At 42.8% G+C, this 19,122-nt stretch overlaps 1 protein-coding gene across 1 annotated transcript in view; it reads left to right on the top strand.

The window, feature by feature from the left end:
• LOC120940551 (band 4.1-like protein 4B) overlaps positions 1-18,152 on the top strand; it is a 245,453-nt gene extending 227,301 nt beyond the window's left edge. Inside the window, exons 9-10 of the mRNA XM_040353484.1 lie at positions 14,534-14,691; positions 17,383-18,152. Coding sequence (XP_040209418.1) covers positions 14,534-14,691; positions 17,383-17,452 — 228 coding nt within the window. The 3' untranslated portion in view covers positions 17,453-18,152. The remainder of the gene's footprint in view (positions 1-14,533; positions 14,692-17,382) is intronic.
• The last annotated feature ends 970 nt before the right edge of the window (positions 18,153-19,122 follow it).

Below are 19,122 nucleotides of genomic sequence, written 5' to 3'. Positions count from 1 at the left end.
TACATAGTAGATCACAACCAAGCTCGACATGTTTCGCGGAAAACCGCTTCTTCGGGAGCTAATGATATTTCTAAGAAAAGAACAGACTGTTATTGGTTTATGCGTGTATATTGGTATATACCTATACATCATACATATTAAACAGAACATATATAACATGTGCAGTGGAGCACCATAACACAGAGCATGCGAGTATGACCATAGCCACCCAAATGCCACCAAAGCGGGGACAGCGTGCTGTGGGTCCCACAAGAAAGGATTGTCGGGACACATCAGAAAGGAAGTGGTATAGAAAATAAAAAATAAAAATAGTATATTGATACATGCAGAGGTATGGGTTAATTGAATGCTATATTCAAGTATTATATCCATCCCAAATGGTCGTAGAGGGGCCATAGCAAGAAGGAAAGATGTGCACTTAGGCAGAGAAAATGACATCATCACCAGAGGAAGAAAGTGAGGTAGTAGAGGCAAATGATTAAAAATTGTGCCTACCATTCAGGATACTGGATAGAATCTTTTAAAAACCCGTAGGTATTTACGGATAGGAAAATAATTGTGGTAGTAGATAAAGTACTCAGAACTTCTCGGTGTGTCTTGTTGGTAATAGAGATGGAAGTGCGTCTAACATGGAAAATGTTCCACAAAAAAAACAACAAGAGAATGAACAGAATTAGACCTTATTTGTGGGCACTACTTAAAGTAATAGTGTACAGGTAATCTGTACAATTGGCAATAGTCAGTAAGGTGACCTATTGCTAGGTGTGTATATGAATATAACACACCTCAGTACATACCTAGTTATCAGCCAGGGGAGAGAGGGACACCTTGGCCCGGTGACTTAATATGTGAGGATGATGAACGGACCAAAAGACATAGGAGGGACCGTTGTCCCATACGATTTAGATAATACTTCTAAAATTGGTGTGGGCCAAAGAACACCTTACTGGCTGTATCATAGGTGAATCTCTAAAAGAGAGGAGCCAAACACAAAAGGCAAGAGGAAAGGGTTAAAAATAGACCTGTTAGCTGGACAAAGTCCCGCTATCCCATAAGGACACAGGGGTTAAAGTGTGACAAAATTACCTACCAACAAGACCGCTTTAGAACCGAAAGTCTGGTGAATGTCAGGAGATGTCTGTATCATCTGCCTCGTTGGGCTGCACATCCCCGTATTTGTATGTGTCTCCAGTCACGTGTGCGGCCAGGACTTCTGCATCACGTGACTCGGCCAGTGCCCAGGCGGACCAATCAGAGCGTCCATCCAACGGCAGCGGTATCAGGTGACGTCGCGCCACCATAGGTGGGCGTGAGAAAAGCCGTCGGGAAGGGAGGGAGGACAGAGATCATTCCAACCAATTGGAACCAGTGGGGCGTGCCAAAGGGCGCGTCCATTGCCAGATAGTGTGAGGAGGCTGGATCACATGAGATAGTTGTCACCCAAAATGTCCGATTCTATTTCTGTCTATGCAGCACAAGGGCCATATACCTTATCTTCAATGAAGTGTGTCCCATGTCCAGGTGGCTGTTGATCTTCTGGTGCGGCTGTGGTTAACATCAACCACTGTGAATGAGTAGCACTACTTACCCGCCTCTTATGCTTTTGATGTGAAAATCCCAAGATTTTAGCTGTCCCGTCATCTGTAAGCCCGGGGGCCCCATAATCTTTTATTGCCCGGGGACCACATGAGTTGTCAGTTCGCCCCTGGTGGTATTTTATGTCTCTGGTGCTGCATAGCAAAAAAATGTAGTAGATTAGCTTCAGAGAAAACATTTCCTACTGACTATATATATTTTTTCATTCCTGACAGTATCAAATAATTGAAATATGGCATTTATGGTATACATCAGTTATGATCCCAATGTGCGTTGGTGTACAGCTGTGGGGCTGCTGCACTATTGTACCTGTCCTCTGTATATAAAGTTTTACCATTTAGTTTGGTTCATAAGCCATAATTGCTACTTTAAATGTTTAATACAGTTGTGTAAAGTTTCATGACAGAGAAAAGTGTAGTATCCATTGCTCATGCCCCCCTGCACAAAACCCCGTACAGATAAGGGGTTCCCTTTAAGGGGCATGAGCGCGCTGCCAAAGGTGCGTGCGCAGTCCCGCTGCGCGTGGCCGGCGATCGCATGCACGAGAGTCGCCGGTCACAAGCGATCATGTGCACGAGAGCCAGCACAGGGATTTGTGTGTGTAAACACACAAATCCCTGTGCTGTCAGGGCAGAGGAGACATGTAATTTGTTCCTACTAAGTAGGAACAACGATATGTCTCCTCACCTGGTCAGTTCTATCCCCATACAGTTAGAACACACTAAGGGAACACTGAACTCCCTACCAGTGACATTTATACAGTTCATATTTATAGCACTGTTCGCTGTATAAATGTCAATGGTCCCAAAAATGTGTCAAACGTGTCCAATCTGTCCGTCGCAATGTCGCAGTACCACTAAAAATCGCAATTACTAGTAAAAAAAATTACTAGTAAAAAAAATAATAATAAAAATGCCATACATTTTTCCCACAGTTTGTAGATGCTATAACTTTTACGTAAACCAATCAATATGCTTATTGCGATTTTTCTTTGCCAAAAATATGTAGAAGAATACACATCAGCCTAAACTGATGAAGAATTTTTTTTTAAATTGGGGATATTTATTATAGCAAAAAGTTAAAAATATATATATATTTTTTCAAAATTGTCAATCTTTTTTTGTTTATATCGCAAAAAATTTAAACCACACCATATTGCATATTTGTCAGTTAAATCGACGCAGTGCCAAATTGTAAAAAGTGCTCTGGTCAGGAAGGGGGTAAAATCTTCTGGGGCTGAAGTGGTTAACTAATTAGATTTCAGTTTGGTATAGTCCTAACTGCAAAATTTCAATTTTCATGTCATAGGTCAATGCACATTGCATACAGTCATTGCACTTTACACACATTATTAAACAGATATTCATGTTGCTAAGGGTAGTATTCTTTAAATATGGAATTTTATCTATAAGATAGTGAGCAGCAATTTAACTAGTATTGACATTGGTCCATTAAGTAGTCTTGTATTCTACCTATGTCATGAATACCTGAATTGTATTATTAGTTCCCTTTACTTCCATGTTGGATGCATCTAATTTTCATGAATCCCCAAGATAATCCTTCATTCCTCTTTTAGTAAATACATTAATAAAGGTGTGGTGTCCTAACAGCCACTGGCTTCTAAGAAATAAGAGCACAATACACAAAAAATAAACACAAAATAAATTATGTTTGATTGAGTTTTTCTGCCACCAACACTGTACCAAAAGTACAGTGCCTTGCCAAAGTATTCAGCCCCCTTGAACTTTGCGACCTTTTGCCACATTTCAGGCTTCAAACATAAAGTGGAACGAAATGTATTGGATATTTCAAACTTTTTTAATAAATAAAAAACTGAAAAATTGGGCGTGCAAAATTATTCAGCCCCTTTACTTTCAGTGCAGCAAACTCTTTCCAGAAGTTCAGTGAGGATCTCTGAATGATCCAATGTTGACCTAAATGACTAATGACGATAAATAGAATCCACCTGTGTGTAATCAAGTCTCTGTATAAATGCACCTGCACTGTGATAGTCTCAGAGGTCCGTTTAAAGTGTAGAGAGCATCATGAAGAACAAGGAACACATCAGGCAGGTCCGAGATACTGTTGTGGAGAAGTTTAAAGCCGGATTTGGATACAAAAAGATTTCCCAAGCTTTAAACATCCAAAGGAGCACTGTGCAAGCGAAAATATTGAAATGGAAGGAGTATCAGACCACTGCAAATCTACAAAGACCTGGCCGTCCCTCTAAACCAGGGGTCTCCAAACTTTCTAAACAAAGGGCCAGTTTACGGTCCTTCAGACTTTAGGGGGGCCAGACTAGGGCCATTGGGAGTAAAAAAATGTCCAGTGGGAGTAAATAATACCATATCTTTGGTGACAGTGGGAGGACTAGTGCCCCATTGCTGGTGTTAATGGAAAGAATTGATGGTGTCAGTTGGAGGAATAGTGCCCCATTGGTGTCAGCAACAAGAATTATGCCCCATTTAAATTGGATGGAATAATGCCCCAAGGGCCGCATTAAGACAAGCAAAGGGCCACATCCGGCCCCAGGGCCGCAGTTTGGAGACCCCTGCTCTAAACTTTCAGCTCATACAAGGAGAAGACTGATCAGAGATGCAGCCAAGAGGCCCATGATCACTCTGGATGAACTGCAGAGATCTACAGCTGAGGTGGGAGACTCTGTCCATAGGACAACAATCAGTCGTATACTGCACAAATCTGGCCTTTATGGAAAAGTGGCAAGAAGAAAGCCATTTCTTAAAGATATCCATAAAAAGTGTTGTTAAAAGTTTGCCACAAGCCACCTGGGAGACGCACCAAACATGTGGAAGAAGGTGCTCTGGTCAGATGAAACCAAAATCGAACTTTTCGGCAACAATGCAAAACGTTATGTTTGGCGTAAAAGCAACACAGCTCATCACCCTGAACACACCATCCCCACTGTCAAACATGGTGGTGGCAGCATCATGGTTTGGGCCTGCTTTTCTTCAGCAGGGACAGGGAAGATGGTTAAAATTGATGGGAAGATGGATGGAGCCAAATACAGGACCATTCTGGAAGAAAACCTGATGGAGTCTGCAAAAGACCTGAGACTGGGACGGAGATTTGTCTTCCAACAAGACAATGATCCAAAACATAAAGCAAAATCTACAATGGAATGGTTCACAAATAAACATATCCAGGTGTTAGAATGGCCAAGTCAAAGTCTAGACCTGAATCCAATTGAGAGTCTGTGGAAAGAACTGAAAACTGCTGTTCACAAACGCTCTCCATCCAACCTCACTGAGCTCGAGCTGTTTTGCAAGGAGGAATGGGCAAAAATTTCAGTCTCTCGATGTGCAAAACTTGTAGAGACATACCCCAAGTGACTTACAGCTGTAATCGCAGCAAAAGGTGGCGCTACAAAGTATTAACTTAAGGGGGCTGAATAATTTTGCACGCCCAATTTTTCAGTTTTTTATTTGTTAAAAAAGTTTGAAATATCCAATAAATTTCGTTCCACTTCATGATTGTGTCCCACTTGTTGTTGATTCTTCAAAAACAATTACAGTTTTATATCTTTATGTTTGAAGCCTGAAATGTGGAAAAAGGTCGCAAAGTTCAAGGGGGCCGAATACTTTAGCAAGGCACTGTACATGGAGAGCTCCACAGTATTGTCTTCAAAAGGTACAACTCTCACCAATGTATGTTCCAATGGTGACTCACCAATATGTTTTTATGTGTTTTTTTCTTCTGGTAATATCGCCCTACTGTCGATAGTTTTGGTGAAGAGATATTTGGCCTATCATTTTTATTTTTTATCTTGTTTGCTGCTATAAAGTAATGTGATGAAAGCATTATTTACAGATCATTTACTAAGTAGTGTTTTCGTGTAACTCTTACATGCATGAAAGGATAATGCAAGTATCGTTCTTGCTAGGGATGAGCTTCGAGTTCGAGTCAAACCCATGTTCGACTCGAACATCGTCTGTTCGGCCGTTCGCCGAATTCAGAACATTATGGGCCGTTCACGCCAAATTCGAGTGGCGCGTCACGGCCCATAATTCACTGCGGCATCGCAGTGCATTGCTGGCTGATGATTGGTCAAGCAAGCACTATGACCCGCATGCTTAGCCAATCACAGCGCCGTAAGCAAAGCCAGGGTGGCTTTGGCCAATTATGTCTCAGGAGGTTTAGTACACGCCCCACACTATATAAGGCCGCCTGCGTGGCTGTCTTGTGTAGTGTGTTGTGGCGGTGGTGAAAGACAGACAGACAGACAGAGAGAGAGACAGTGTAATTTCATTTGAGTTAGATAGAGCAGGCAGGCGAGTCAGTTAGCTGCAGTTACAGTGTGTAGAGGATAAATATGCATCTCAGGTGTTGTATATATATTTATTCACTGTATTCAGTTTAGCTAGATCCGTTCCTGTATTCTCTTCCAAATATACTGACAGGCAGGCAGGTGATTGTGCTAGCTGCAGTATTTTCACTTAGTGTACTGTGTCCTCTGCACAGTGTGCACCTAAAGCTACCTGAATACAATTGCTAGTGTTCTCATACTAATACCACAGGCAGGGATCTGCAAGTATTTTCACTTAGTGTACTCTGTCCTTTGCACAGTGTGCACCTAAAGCTACCTAAATACAATTGCTGGTGTTCTCATACTAATACCACAGGCAAGGATCTGCAAGTATTTTCACTTAGTGTACTGTGTCCTTTGCACAGTGTGCACCTAAAGCTACCTGAATGCAACTGCTGGTGTTCTCATACTAATATCACAGGCAGGAAGCTGCAAGTATTGTCAGTTAGTGGACTGTGTCCTTTGCACAGTGTGCACCTAAACCTACCTGAATACAATTGCTGGTGTTCTCATACTAATACCACAGGCAGGGAGCTGCAAGTATTTTCAGTTAGTGTACTGTGTCCTTTGCACAGTGTGCAACTAAAGCTAACTGAAGTCAATTGCTGGTGTTCTCTTACTAATAATACTACAGGCAGGCAGTTGATTAGTATATATATATATATACATCCCAGCTTTGTGCAGCTACATCTGCCTGCAGGACATTAGTATGTCTGGAGGGACAACAAGGAGAGGCAGACAGTCATGAGATGATAAAAGAGGGCAAGCAGGCTCTGCGTCTAGAGGGGAGACAAGTAAATAATGCGCAAAAGTACACAAAAAACTTCTGATGTCAAACACAGCATAAATGTAAAAGCAAAGGGAAATGGGTCAAGAGTCAAGAAATGACAGTTTAGGGTAAACTGATTAATAAGTCTGTGGTTGAAATGTAATGGGTGCACACTTCCAGGGCTGCCATCAGGGAGGAACAGAAACCATGTTCCGGTATCTAGAAAAAAAGGCAAGGAGAGAGGCGCCTCTGGGTGTGGTAACTTAAGACAGTTTAATATTTAAAACAAGCACATGTGGTCATTACACTCACATTTAAGTAGTATAAGGCAGGCATGTAAAGGTTTCTTTAAGGCAAGGTGAGCTGTCATCCGATGAGGGAAATTCCTTTGCCAGTCAGAGGGAGCGCTGTGCGGGGAGGTCACTGCTTCATCAAACGATGGGCGTCCATAGGAATGGAGGTGGTTCTCAACCCGAGGTCTGGAGCGCACATGAGGAACTGGCGAGGGCGGATGACATCACTACTGATGAAGCAGTGACCTCCCCGCACAGCGCTCCCTCTGACTGGCAAAGGAATTTCCCTCATCAGATGACAGCTCACCTTGCCTTAAAGAAACCTTTACATGCCTGCCTTATACTACTTAAATGTGAGTGTAATGACCACATGTGCTTGTTTTAACTATTAAACTGTCTTAAGTTACCACACCCAGAGGCGCCTCTCTCCTTGCCTTTTTTTCTGCGTCTAGAGGCAACAGTACTGGTCGTGGACATGGTGCATCCTCATCAGCACATGGCCGTGGGACACGCTTGTCCTTTTTTTTCAGCAGCTGGCCGTGTTGAGCCCCAACATGCCGAAGACTTGGTAGAGTGGATGACCAAGCCGTCCTCATCCTCCTCATCCTCTCTCACCCAGGCTCAGGGTACTTTTTCTGGCAAAGCAGCTGCCAACGCGGCCTCTTCCCTCGGCTCAATGGCATCAGTCACTCCTTCCCTATCCCCATCATGTCTTCCTGAGGAGTCCCCCGAACTGTTTGACCACAGTGTTGGGTACATGCTGCAGGAGTATGCGCATCGCTTTGAAGGCTCCGATGATGGTACCCAGCTAGAGAAAGGCAGTAACCGCTGCTATTTGCAACATATGTCTCAAGCGTATCTCGCGTGGCCAAAACATCACCCGCTTGGGCACCACATGCTTGACTAGACATATGTCAAATTGCCATGCAGTTCGTTGGCAAGCGTACCTAAAAGACCCACACCAAAGAACAAAGCAGACCTCTCCTTGCTTCTCATCAGCTGGGATCTCCAACCCTACTATACCTTCAGTCCTCTCTGAAACCTGCACTGAGAGGAATGAAGGTGTAGAATTAGGTGTGTCACAGCCAAGTACTTGCGGGCAATCTGCTATCGGTACACCAACGTCAGTTTGTACCAGGCAAATTTCCCTGCCCCAGTTGCTGCAGCGCCGAAAGAAGTTCTCTCCCAGCCATCCACATGCCCAGCAGTTGAATGCTAGCTTGGCTAAATTACTATCACTTCAACTGCTGCCTTTTCAGTTGGTAGATTCTGCCCCCTTCCGTGAGTTTGTGGAATATGCGGTACCTCAGTGGCAGGTTCCCAAACACCACAATTCCGGCTCTCTACCGGCTTGTGGAAGGCAATGTCCATGCCTCACTGGACAGGGCGGTCAGCGGTAAGGTGCATATTACCGCTGACTCATGGTCCAGCAGGCATGGACAGGGACATTACCTATCTTTCACGGCACATTGGGTGACTCTGCTGGCAGTTGGGAAGGATGCAGGACAAGGTACAGTAGTGTTGGGGGTTTTTCCGCCACCACGCCTCCAAAATGCTACTACTGGTGATGCTAACACACCTCTCTCCTCCACCCCCTCCTCTTCTTCTTCTTCCTCCATGGCCTCTTCCTGTGCTTTGTCCTCGGAATCATCGGTGCTCCATAGGTGTTTAAGGGGCTATGCAAGTACGTAGGCAAAAAGATGCCATACAGTGCTTGAGCTGGTGTTCTTTGGGAACAGGAGCCACACTGGGGCATAGGTTCTGTCAACTCTGCAGGGGCAGGCTCAGAGGTGGTTGATGCCATGCCAGCTTGAGCCAGGAATGGTGGTTTGCGACAATGTCACCAACCTCCTCTCCGCCCTCCGACAGGAACAACTGACCCATGTGCCCTGTTTAGCTCATGTCCTTAACTTGGTGGTGCAGCAGTTCTTGGGCAGGTACCCGGGCTTACAGGATGTCCTGAAGCAGGCCAGGAAACTCTGTGTGCATTTCTGCCGGTCATATAATGCCAGTGCTCGGCTGGCTGACCTCCAAAAGCAATACAACCTGCCCAAGAACCGCCTAATCTGTGACATGCCCACCAGTTGGAACTCTATGTTGGCCATGCTGCAGTGGCTGCACACGCAGGAGAGGGCCATCAATGAGAATCTGTGCCAATATGGCACCAGGACAGGGTCAGGAGAGCTTGTTTTTTTCCCCACTCCAGTGGGCCATGATCAGGGATGCATGCACTGTGCTGTCACCATTTGAGGAGGCCACGAGGATAGTGAGCAGTGACAGTGCATGCATCAGTGACACTGTCCCTCTTATTCACCTGTTGGAGCACACGCTGCGTGGAATAATGGACAGGGCACTTGAGGCAGAACAAAAGGAGGAAGAGGAGGACTTCCTTACCTCTCAAGGTCCCCTTTATCCAGACAGTGTTTCTTCTGGCCCGCCTATCACACAGGAAGAGAAGGAGGAGGAGGATTGTGGCAGCATGGAGGTGGAGCCAAGCACTCAGCATCAGCTACAATTGATGTGGGCACAGTGGAGACAATTGATTTGGGCACAGTGGGGACAATTGATGTGGGCACAGTGGGGACAATTGATGTGGGCACAGTGGGGGACAATTGATGTGGGCACAGTGGCTACAATTGATGTGGGCACAGTGGGGACAATTGATGTGGGCACAGTGGGGACAATTGATGTGGGCACAGTGGGGACAATTGATGTGGGCACAGTGGCGACAATTGATGTGGGCACATTGGTGACAATTGATGTGGGCACAGTGGTAACAATTGATGGCATGGCACAGTGGCTGCGCTTGATGGCACAGTGGCTGCGTTTGGCATGGCACAGTGGTGACAATTGATGGGCACAGTGGTGACAATTGATGGGCACAGTGGTGACAATTGATGGCACAGTGGCTGCGTTTGATGGCACAGTGGCTGCGTTTGGCATGGCACAGTGGCTGCGTTTGGCATGGCACAGTGGTGACAATTGATGGGCACAGTGGTGACAATTGATGGCACAGTGGCTGTGTTTGATGGCACAGTGGCTGCGTTTGGCATGGCACAGTGGCGACAATTGATGGCACAGTGGTGACAATTGATGGCACAGTGGCGACAATTGATGGCATGGCAAAGTGGCGACAATTGATGGCATGGCACAGTGGCTGCATTTGATGGGCACAGTGGCTGCCTTTGATGGGCACAGTGGCTGCCTTTGATGGGCACAGTGAGGCTGCAATTGTCTTTTTTTTTTTTTCATTTGTTTGCACCCCCCCAAAAAATTTTGAGCACCAGCCGCCACTGCTAGGAAGGGAAATTTTCTACTGTAAGAGTTAATACGGGGAAAAGGTGTCTCCTCTCCACTGATGCTTTATCACCAATCCTTGTTTCACTAAAAAAAACAAATTTTCTTAAAAAAAATTGTCATTGGGACAGAAAGTGAGGTGAAATCTTCTGAACAGGTGCACAGACAGCAAACCAAATGTTACAGGGGTGATAACCCTTCCCTATGTTTTCCAGAAATCTTAAAAATAGATTTTTAGGCTGGAGTTACACTTTAAAAATTTACCAGTTCAAAATTACAAACAGATTCTACTTAACAACAAACCTACAATCCCTGTGTTGTTTTCACCGCCTTTATACTGCTGTTCAGAGTATATACCGTGTTTCCCCGAAAATAAGACCTACCCTGAAAATAAGACCTAGTGTTATTTTCCAAGAGGGCTGCAATATAATCCCTACCCCGAAAATAAGCCCTAGTTTAAAATGTTTGTAACATCCTATAATCCACTCTATTACAGTAGTATATAATGTTTCGATGTGTGTGTTTCTGTAATATAATTGCGGGGAAGAGAGCTCCGGCGGGTCACAGAAGCGCTATAATGAAGGTATTTGGCACAATTATATTACAGAAAAACACACATAGTACATTATATACTACTGTAATAGAGTGTATTATAGGATTTTACAAGCATTTTAACTCAGTTTACACTGGGTATTCCTGTCAGGCAGAGAGAGAGAGGGGGAGAGAAGACAGCACATTACATGGTAAGACCTACCCCGAAAATAAGCCCTACTGTGTCTTTTGTTGCCAAAATTAATATAAGACCCAGGCTTATTTTCGGGGAAACACGGTAGGGCCTGGGGGCCCCACGCCTTTTCTTTTTTCAATTTGGGCGCGGGGTTCCCCTAATATCCATACAAGACCCAAAGGGGCTGGTAATGGGCTGGGGGGGGGGAAATCCCATGCCATTTGTTTCAATGATTTTCATCCATATTGCCGGGACCAGACATTACATTAAAGCCGAAACCAGTTTTAAATGACTTTTTTCCTATAGAAATGTAATTTTGTGCAGAGACAGTTTTAAACACGAGAAACACGTGCCACTTCACAGGCATAATATAGACACCCAGCAGGTATGATATTTAAAGGAATATTTCACTTTTTTTTCACTTTAAGCATCATTAAAATCACTGCTTCCGAAAAAACTTCAGTTTTTAAAACTTTTTTTGCATTGGTACATGTCCCCTGGGGCAGGACCCAGGTCCCCAGACCCTTTAGGACAATAACATGCATATTAGCCTTTTTTTCAAAAAAATAAAAATACATACCGTGTTTCCCCGAAAGTAAGCACTACCCCGAAAATAAGACCTATCTCGATTATCAGTGTGGGCTGTAATATACGCCCTACCCCGAAAATAAGACCTAGTGAATCTCCTTAAACACGCTTTTTAAATGTTGCCTAGTGTCTCCGTTTGCTTCTATATTTAAAAGAAATAGGTTTTCACACACTGCTGCCCCGCTGGAGGACCTCTTCTCCCCTCCCGTCTGATGGCTGCTGCTGCTTGCTCTTTCGTTGCATGTCAGCCGTGGATCTCGGCTATTCTCTAGTGTCTCCGATAGCTGCTGTGTATTTACCGTAAAAGAAATAGGTTTTCACTCACTGCTGCCCCGCCGGAGGTCCTCTTCTCCCCTCCCGTCTGATGGCTGCTGCTGCTTGCTCTTTCGTTGCATGTCAGCCGCGGTCTCTGCGGATCTCGGCTATTCTCTCTTTCCTCCCTCCAGAAGTCGTCTTCGGCGCACTGACGTCAGCGGCAATCTCGGCTCTTCGCTTTCCTCCTCTCCTCCCGCTGACGTCTGCGCCCCCCTCCCTCTTTGCACGGAGCGCGCTGACGTCACTGCAGCTGAACACCTCTCAGTAAAATCATCACCTCAGAAGAATAAACGCTGTTAAAAAGGTATTTTTAACAGTATACTGTACCAGAACCATTTAAAACAACACTGGACCCCATACATTACCACAAATAATTATATAAAAAACGAACTCCTGACCTGATGGGGGGGGGGGTGGGGGGGGTTAATTGTTTGATACCTGAGGGGAAGACAATTTTTACTGTAGATTTACAGAAAATAGAGAGGGATAAATGACACAGCACAAACACTGTGTTGTTTTTAATGCTTTAAAGGAACAGGATTGTTTTTAAAGCATCAACCAGCCAGACAGACTTGAGACTTTTTGCGCACTTTATGTGTACCGTATGGGGTATTGTTTGATACCGCACCTGAGGGGAAGACAAGACAGAATTTTTACTGTAGATTTTAACAGAAAATAGAGAGGGATAAATGACACAGCACAAACACTGTGTTGTTTATAATGCTTTAAAGGAACATGATTTTTATTAAAGCATCAACCAGCCAGACAGACTTGAGACTTTTTGCGCACTTTATGTGTACCGTATACGGTATTAATACAGTACGGTATTTTGATCCCCAGACAAGATGAGTGCAAAGAGAAAGAGCTATTCTGTCGAGTACAAGAAAGGAATCGTGGAGGACTCCCACGGCAAGAATCTTACCGCTTTCTGCAAAGAGATGAAGTTAGATCTCCGAATGGTCCGAAAATGGCGAGCAGAGTACGGTAACCTCAGTCAAAAGGTGGACGAAGGAAAAGCTAAGAAGCGCAAGTGTGGATCAGGTCGCCAGCCATTATATCTTGAGCTGGAAGATGTCATCTGTGAATGGGTTGCTGACAAGAGAGCAAAGGCTTTGGTTGTGCGCAGGGCTGATATTCAAGCATTTGCCCTTGAAATGGCACCACAATTCGACATATCCCCAGAAGATTTCAAAGCATCACACCACTGGCTGGATGGCTTCCTTCAGCGATATGAACTGTCTCTAAGAAGATCGACAACACTGTTCAAGCTGGAAGATAATGAAGTTGTTAAACGTGCACTTGCATTCAAGTTCTTTATTGATGGCATAGACTTTTCTAAATATCAACTCTCCAACATGATTGCGATGGATGAAACTGCAGTGTATATGGGCCAAGGATCTCAAACGACAATTGATCACAGGGGAGCCTCCTCCATCTACGTTCCCTCCACTGGTTATGAAAGTGCACGTGTTACTTGTGTTTTGGCAATTCGTCTGGATGGAACAAAAGCCACACCTCTAATTATCGCAAAGGGCAAGAAAGATAAGATTGAACGCGTTTCAGGCATTTATGTTCTTGAAACAGAAAAAGCCTGGTGCACACAAGCAGTAATAAGAAAGTGGATCGATTTAATGCTGCCACTTGTTCTGAGAGGTGGCCAAAGAGGTCTGCTAGTCTGGGATTCAGCCAGCACTCACCGCGCAAAAGACATGAAGAACTTCCTTGCAGAGAGAAGAATAGATCAAGTAATGATTCCTGCAGGAATGACTGCTTATCTCCAAACTCTTGATATTGCAATAAACAAACCATTCAAGGACCATTTGCGCACGCAAATCAATGAATACACTGAAAATAGATTGGTCAGAAATCAGCGTGGAAACTTTGTGAAGCCTAAACTGCTAGAGGTCGTGACATGGGTGAAGAATTCATGGGATAAAATCACTGACAGCTGTGTTGCCAAAGCACTACGAGCAGGCTACATGGACAAGAAGTACTCGTTTAAGGAGAGCTATATTGCTTTACATGAGAGATTAGGCCCAATGGTTCAAAAGGAAATGGAGATGCAAGAAATTCAGGCTGGCAATCAGGGTTTGGAGAGTTATGATGATATTCCAGAAGAAGACGACATGATTGTAATTGAATAAATGTTGTTTAGGGAGAGCTACCGTACCATATATTGCTGTAAATGAGAGATTAGGACCAATAGTTCAAAGGAAAATGAAAATGAAGATGACTGTACCGGTATTTGAATACATGTTGTTTAAATGTTGTTTAAATGTTGTTTAAATGTACATACCGGAAATAAATAAGCCCTACCCTGAAAATAAGCCCTAGTGTGTTTTTTTGGACTAAAATTAATATAAGACCCGGTCTTACTTTCGGGGAAACACGGTAACTAATTAAAAAACAAAGAAAGGCATACCACAGATCTTCACCCCAGTGTAATAGAAGCATTGGATTGGTTGGATGACAGGTGAAGCTAATTAACACAAATGTATTTATCCCTATTAGGAAATTATAAAAAGACCAATTCGCCTGCATGAATTAACATGTACCTACCATTTGTTGTACTGCTTACTGGTGTCTGTATAATAAAACGGATATATATTTTTTTCTTTTTTCAGGTAGATTTATTAGAGACTCCAATGCAACAGTACGCCTCTGCACAGCCATCTCCAAAAAGAATGTCACCGGCAATTCACCTAGTGCCATCCAGACAATTGAAGAACCAAGCACAAGCAATGCAGGGAGCTTATTCATCACACATTTCTTTAGTGGACAGGTACTATTTTATAGTGTTTTAATGTGTTTGGTGGTTTAATACTTTGTCCTCTTGTGATGTAGAGGCTAATGGCAGAAACAACAGCATGCAGCTGGGGACCAGGAAATCGATACTTTGGAAAGTGGCAGATTCTTCTGAATTTGTATCCAGTATTTTCTCTTAACTTCTGCTAGGAATGGCAGCATAGACAGCCAGAGATGGGTATTTACCTAAGCAACAGAGTCACTTTAAACAATCAAATTAATTAAATCCAGCATTTATGTTACATGATTGTCAATAAACTCTGCTAAACTAACAATCAAAATCTTATTACCTGCCACTATTTTGAAAATATTGGATTGGGTAATTAACTATCAGACAAAACCTCTTCCACACAACAAAGACACAAGCATGCACTTGTTCATTTTATGTGTCCTGAAAATTTCCCTGGAGCACATTTACAGAGCAACAAGATTCTTGCCAAAACGTTCTAGCTAGTCTGATAGCATTTTCATTTCATAAGACAGGCAGGTAGTGGTAGTATGAGATTGTACCGATAATTCTGTCTATGTATGCTCTATGACACCCCTTTTTGTGGGGTGTTATGAGAAATGGCCCTCCCCAAACAAGATATTGCACTAAACCTATAGGTTAATAAGAACTCAGAACCTTTGCTAAGTGGAAGAGTGGGTTTGATAATAAAGTTGGAAGTGCTTCCACCCAGGATAGGGCCTATGTGAAGCTTTATATAAGAAGAGATTATTAAAGCGGAGTTCCACCCTGAAAAATATTTTTTTACAGCCCTCTATTATTAAGAAAAAACATTTGGAATTTTTTTTTTGTTTATATACTTACCAGAAGTGCCCTGTTGCTAGGTAGTGGCTCCTAATCTGCCACTTCTGGCTCCACGGTGCTTCGCATCACTTTTTCCCTTGCTTGTGCTCCTGGGAAATGTCATTGTTTCCCAGGAGTCAGTGGGCAGGAGTGTGTAAAAAAAAATTTTTTTTCCAGACAGGAAATTACACGATTTAAGGCGGATCTATAAATCTATCTATGTTGCCATAACAATGAGACGGTGCCTTCCTTCGTCGCCGCCCATTGTTATGGCAAGTTGCTAAACATTCGGCGCTACAGTCGCTACCCAGTATGCACCTCTCGATCTCTTATCCAGAAAGAGGTTGCATTTGGGCTTCATATGCCCACACTCATCATAGCAACGGCCAGAGGACGGTTTTCAAAATCGGAAGTAGAAACAAAATATAGGATTCATATCCACTAGCAAATATAGATATACTTGATGTGTGTTATTACTGCAGTGTGAGGAGATCCCTGTAAAAAATAAATAAAAAAATGTATGTGGCCAGAACTCCGCTTTAACAAGTACATACATCCAGTACATATATCCAATTTACAAACAGGCAAATGCCTTATAGGAGTCCTGGTGGAATTGTGCACATATATACACACAAGTTATATAATGGAACATACCGCCACATGAATGTTGCAGAAAAGTACAGTTGCAGGAGGCCCTGAGGATCATCCAACTGTTGTCCTACCTGCCTGGAAGGAGACTTCTCACAGGCAAGAACTGTGGTGTGGCACAGGAATTCAAAGTCAGCTTATATACTCTGCACTTCAGTCACTCCCTAGTAGTTTATAGTCTTTTTGGGTCTGGTTGAAAATACAACAGCAGCAACTCAATGGACAGGACATGTGGCTCAGTTCGTTCTTAACCTACTTCCTGAAAACTCCCCTTTATAAAGAAACCGACATAAAATCTCACACATAGGTTGGACTTGATGGACGTGTGTCTTTTTTTAGCCTCACCTACTAAATATATGTATCTATGTATATGTATCTATATCAAAGTCTTCCAATCTTGGGTTTTTGACCTAGGTAGCAGGGACAGGAAGTGATGTACATAAATCACTCTGACAGTAAGAAGCAAAGCCACTTACAATTACAGAATAAATGTGAAGGGTGGGGCAAGAAATGTCCCCACCCACCACATATGGAATGCTGGTAGACAGTACAAATGATTACTGTTAAAACCAGTTTTTGGCAATTACCTGTGATTGGATTAGGAGGCTTTAACAGTCCTTGGCACGAGTTAAGTCCTATAAAAGAAAGAAAATGTGTCACAACAAGCACAGTCAGTGGGCTCATATAATGAGGTTTTTGTACTTTTCTTTGAAAAGGGACTTTATCAATTAAAATCCATTAAAATCCACAAATATTAGTATGTTGTTGTAATTTTAATTATATTTAAAGATTGATTATTACTAAGTTCTGCCTAGTGTTTCAAGTAGGGGGCAACAGATCCATACAAATGTTTCAGAAATCAAGGTCCTTGCACTCAGCACTTTGTACCAATCCTTAGAAGCAATCATGGGTCTTGCAGTGTGCTGTAATGAACTTCTTGAACATTATAATGCCTGTTCTATTTCTGTAATAGTAATTTCTTATTGTTTTAAAGTGTATACTACTTTATGTTGAGTTCAACGTTTTAAGAGCTTGGGTCACTTTAACAGCATACCATTAAAATACAATAAGGGCATCTGGCATCTTACTGTGACTTAAGACATTTGTTAGGTTAAATACCGTATCTACAAACATTTTGAACTACTAGAAGTTTTCTACTAATTGGAAGACATTCCATCATAAGTTGTTAATGTTTTACTTGTACATGAACACGTTTCCTTTTTCCTTCAGTTCGGAGGTACGCAGACGCGAGCTTGAAAGAGAGAAAATGATGAAAAGACTTTTGATGACAGAACTGTGAATTTCTTCATCATCAGAGCACTGGACTCGGGTCTTTCGAGTGCCTTCTGTCACTTTACATTCCACTGTGTTATTTAGGAAGGCAAATGTCTCCTACTGCATTGGAAATAATGGGCCAAAACTAGTGATCTAGACTACAGTTAGTTAAAACCAACATATTGCATGTAAAAAGTAAAATTATAGTGTTTTATCTTGTACAATGTTTATTATTTGTAAATAATTTAAGAGATTAACAATATACAGAATATTTTAATAGCTTAAAAATGATTTTATTATCCTACACAGCTAAATATTTTTCAATAAGGTCATCTTTGACATGTCTCATGAAAAGTTGAGTGAATGATTCAGTGATGGGGCACGATTATTTTAATTCATCCAGAAATTGTTCATATACATTGCTGTATTCTGTGCCTATGTAAAATATGTATAACTATTTATAGAAAAGATATTGATGATTTTGATGCAACAAGGCCAGTTATGACTTTAAGAGGACCTTTCCATAGCTGCCGAAATTTTGCTTTAAAATCATTCATAAACTAAAAAGCTATTTCCTAATGTGCACACCTGTACAAATGTGAATTCCTGCTACAAAACCAATAATCACATGTAATATGAAGTAACCTAGCCTTTGGCTGCAAGTGGGGTGAAGTGCTTATGTTGCAGGCCAATTACAGGCACTCAGTGCTAACTTTAGTCAATAATTCTGTTCCAGTGAGTTTTCTTCATGCATGTAGACTCATACTATCCCTACTGTCAAAATAATCAGTACATATTGATATGTGGGCTACAATATAACATTGGAATTGTAAGTAAAGGACCGTATCTCGTTTGTACTACTTACTGTTGCTGGATAAACAATCTGCAAATTACAGCATGACGGAAAGCAGTGATTGTGAGATGCAGTGTTTCACTAGAACATTCCTAACAGAGGGCCTAGACTTCAGGAACATTTTTCTGCAAACAGTGTTGTGAGCCAAGTAAGTTATGAATGTTCTATGAACTTGAGATGGCCAGGCACTCTTAGATCTTTATCTTTCATCCTCTTGGCTGAGTAAAAAAATTGAATAGCGTTCTCCATCCATGCTATATAGCTCAAATGGGTGAATCTCCCGCTGTGGCTATTATATTCTCACAGCTAGCAACAGCAACTGTCAAAATAACCATGCCTGCATCTGATTGGATGCAGCTGATGTTCAACCAACAATTTTCCAGGAGGGTGGCAACAGGGCCACTCATGTAGCGAATTTTAGCTGGTTCTTCAAGAACCGATTGGTGGCACTGGTGGGCACTAATAGGTGGCACTGGGGGGCACTGATTAGCAGCACTGGGGACTGATGTCCCTCTAACAGAAGCCAGTTAACGTATTTCTTCTTTTCTTTATGCTGACAGACGGAAACCGGCTTCTGTTTACTTTTGTTATCAGCTGTCATTTACTGACAGCTGATCACGAGGTAAAGGGCCTGCTGTATTTGGCCCTTTACCCCGCTCTGTAATCAGCCAAATCCCAAGGACTTGGCGATCACAGAGCGCGCCCCCTGGGGCATGCGGGTGGCGTGAGAACAGAAGGATGTCCATGTATGCCCTCCCGGCATTTTAAGCCCACGCTGTAGCTGTCTTTTGGCTATAGCACAGGCACAAAGTGGTTAAGCAGTACCCTAAATCATTTACCTT

Source organism: Rana temporaria, chromosome 5 (assembly GCF_905171775.1).
Source record: "Rana temporaria chromosome 5, aRanTem1.1, whole genome shotgun sequence".
NCBI classification, from domain to species: Eukaryota; Metazoa; Chordata; class Amphibia; order Anura; family Ranidae; genus Rana; species Rana temporaria.
Note: the sequence above shows the minus strand (reverse complement) of the source record. Positions and strands in the feature narration are given on the sequence as shown.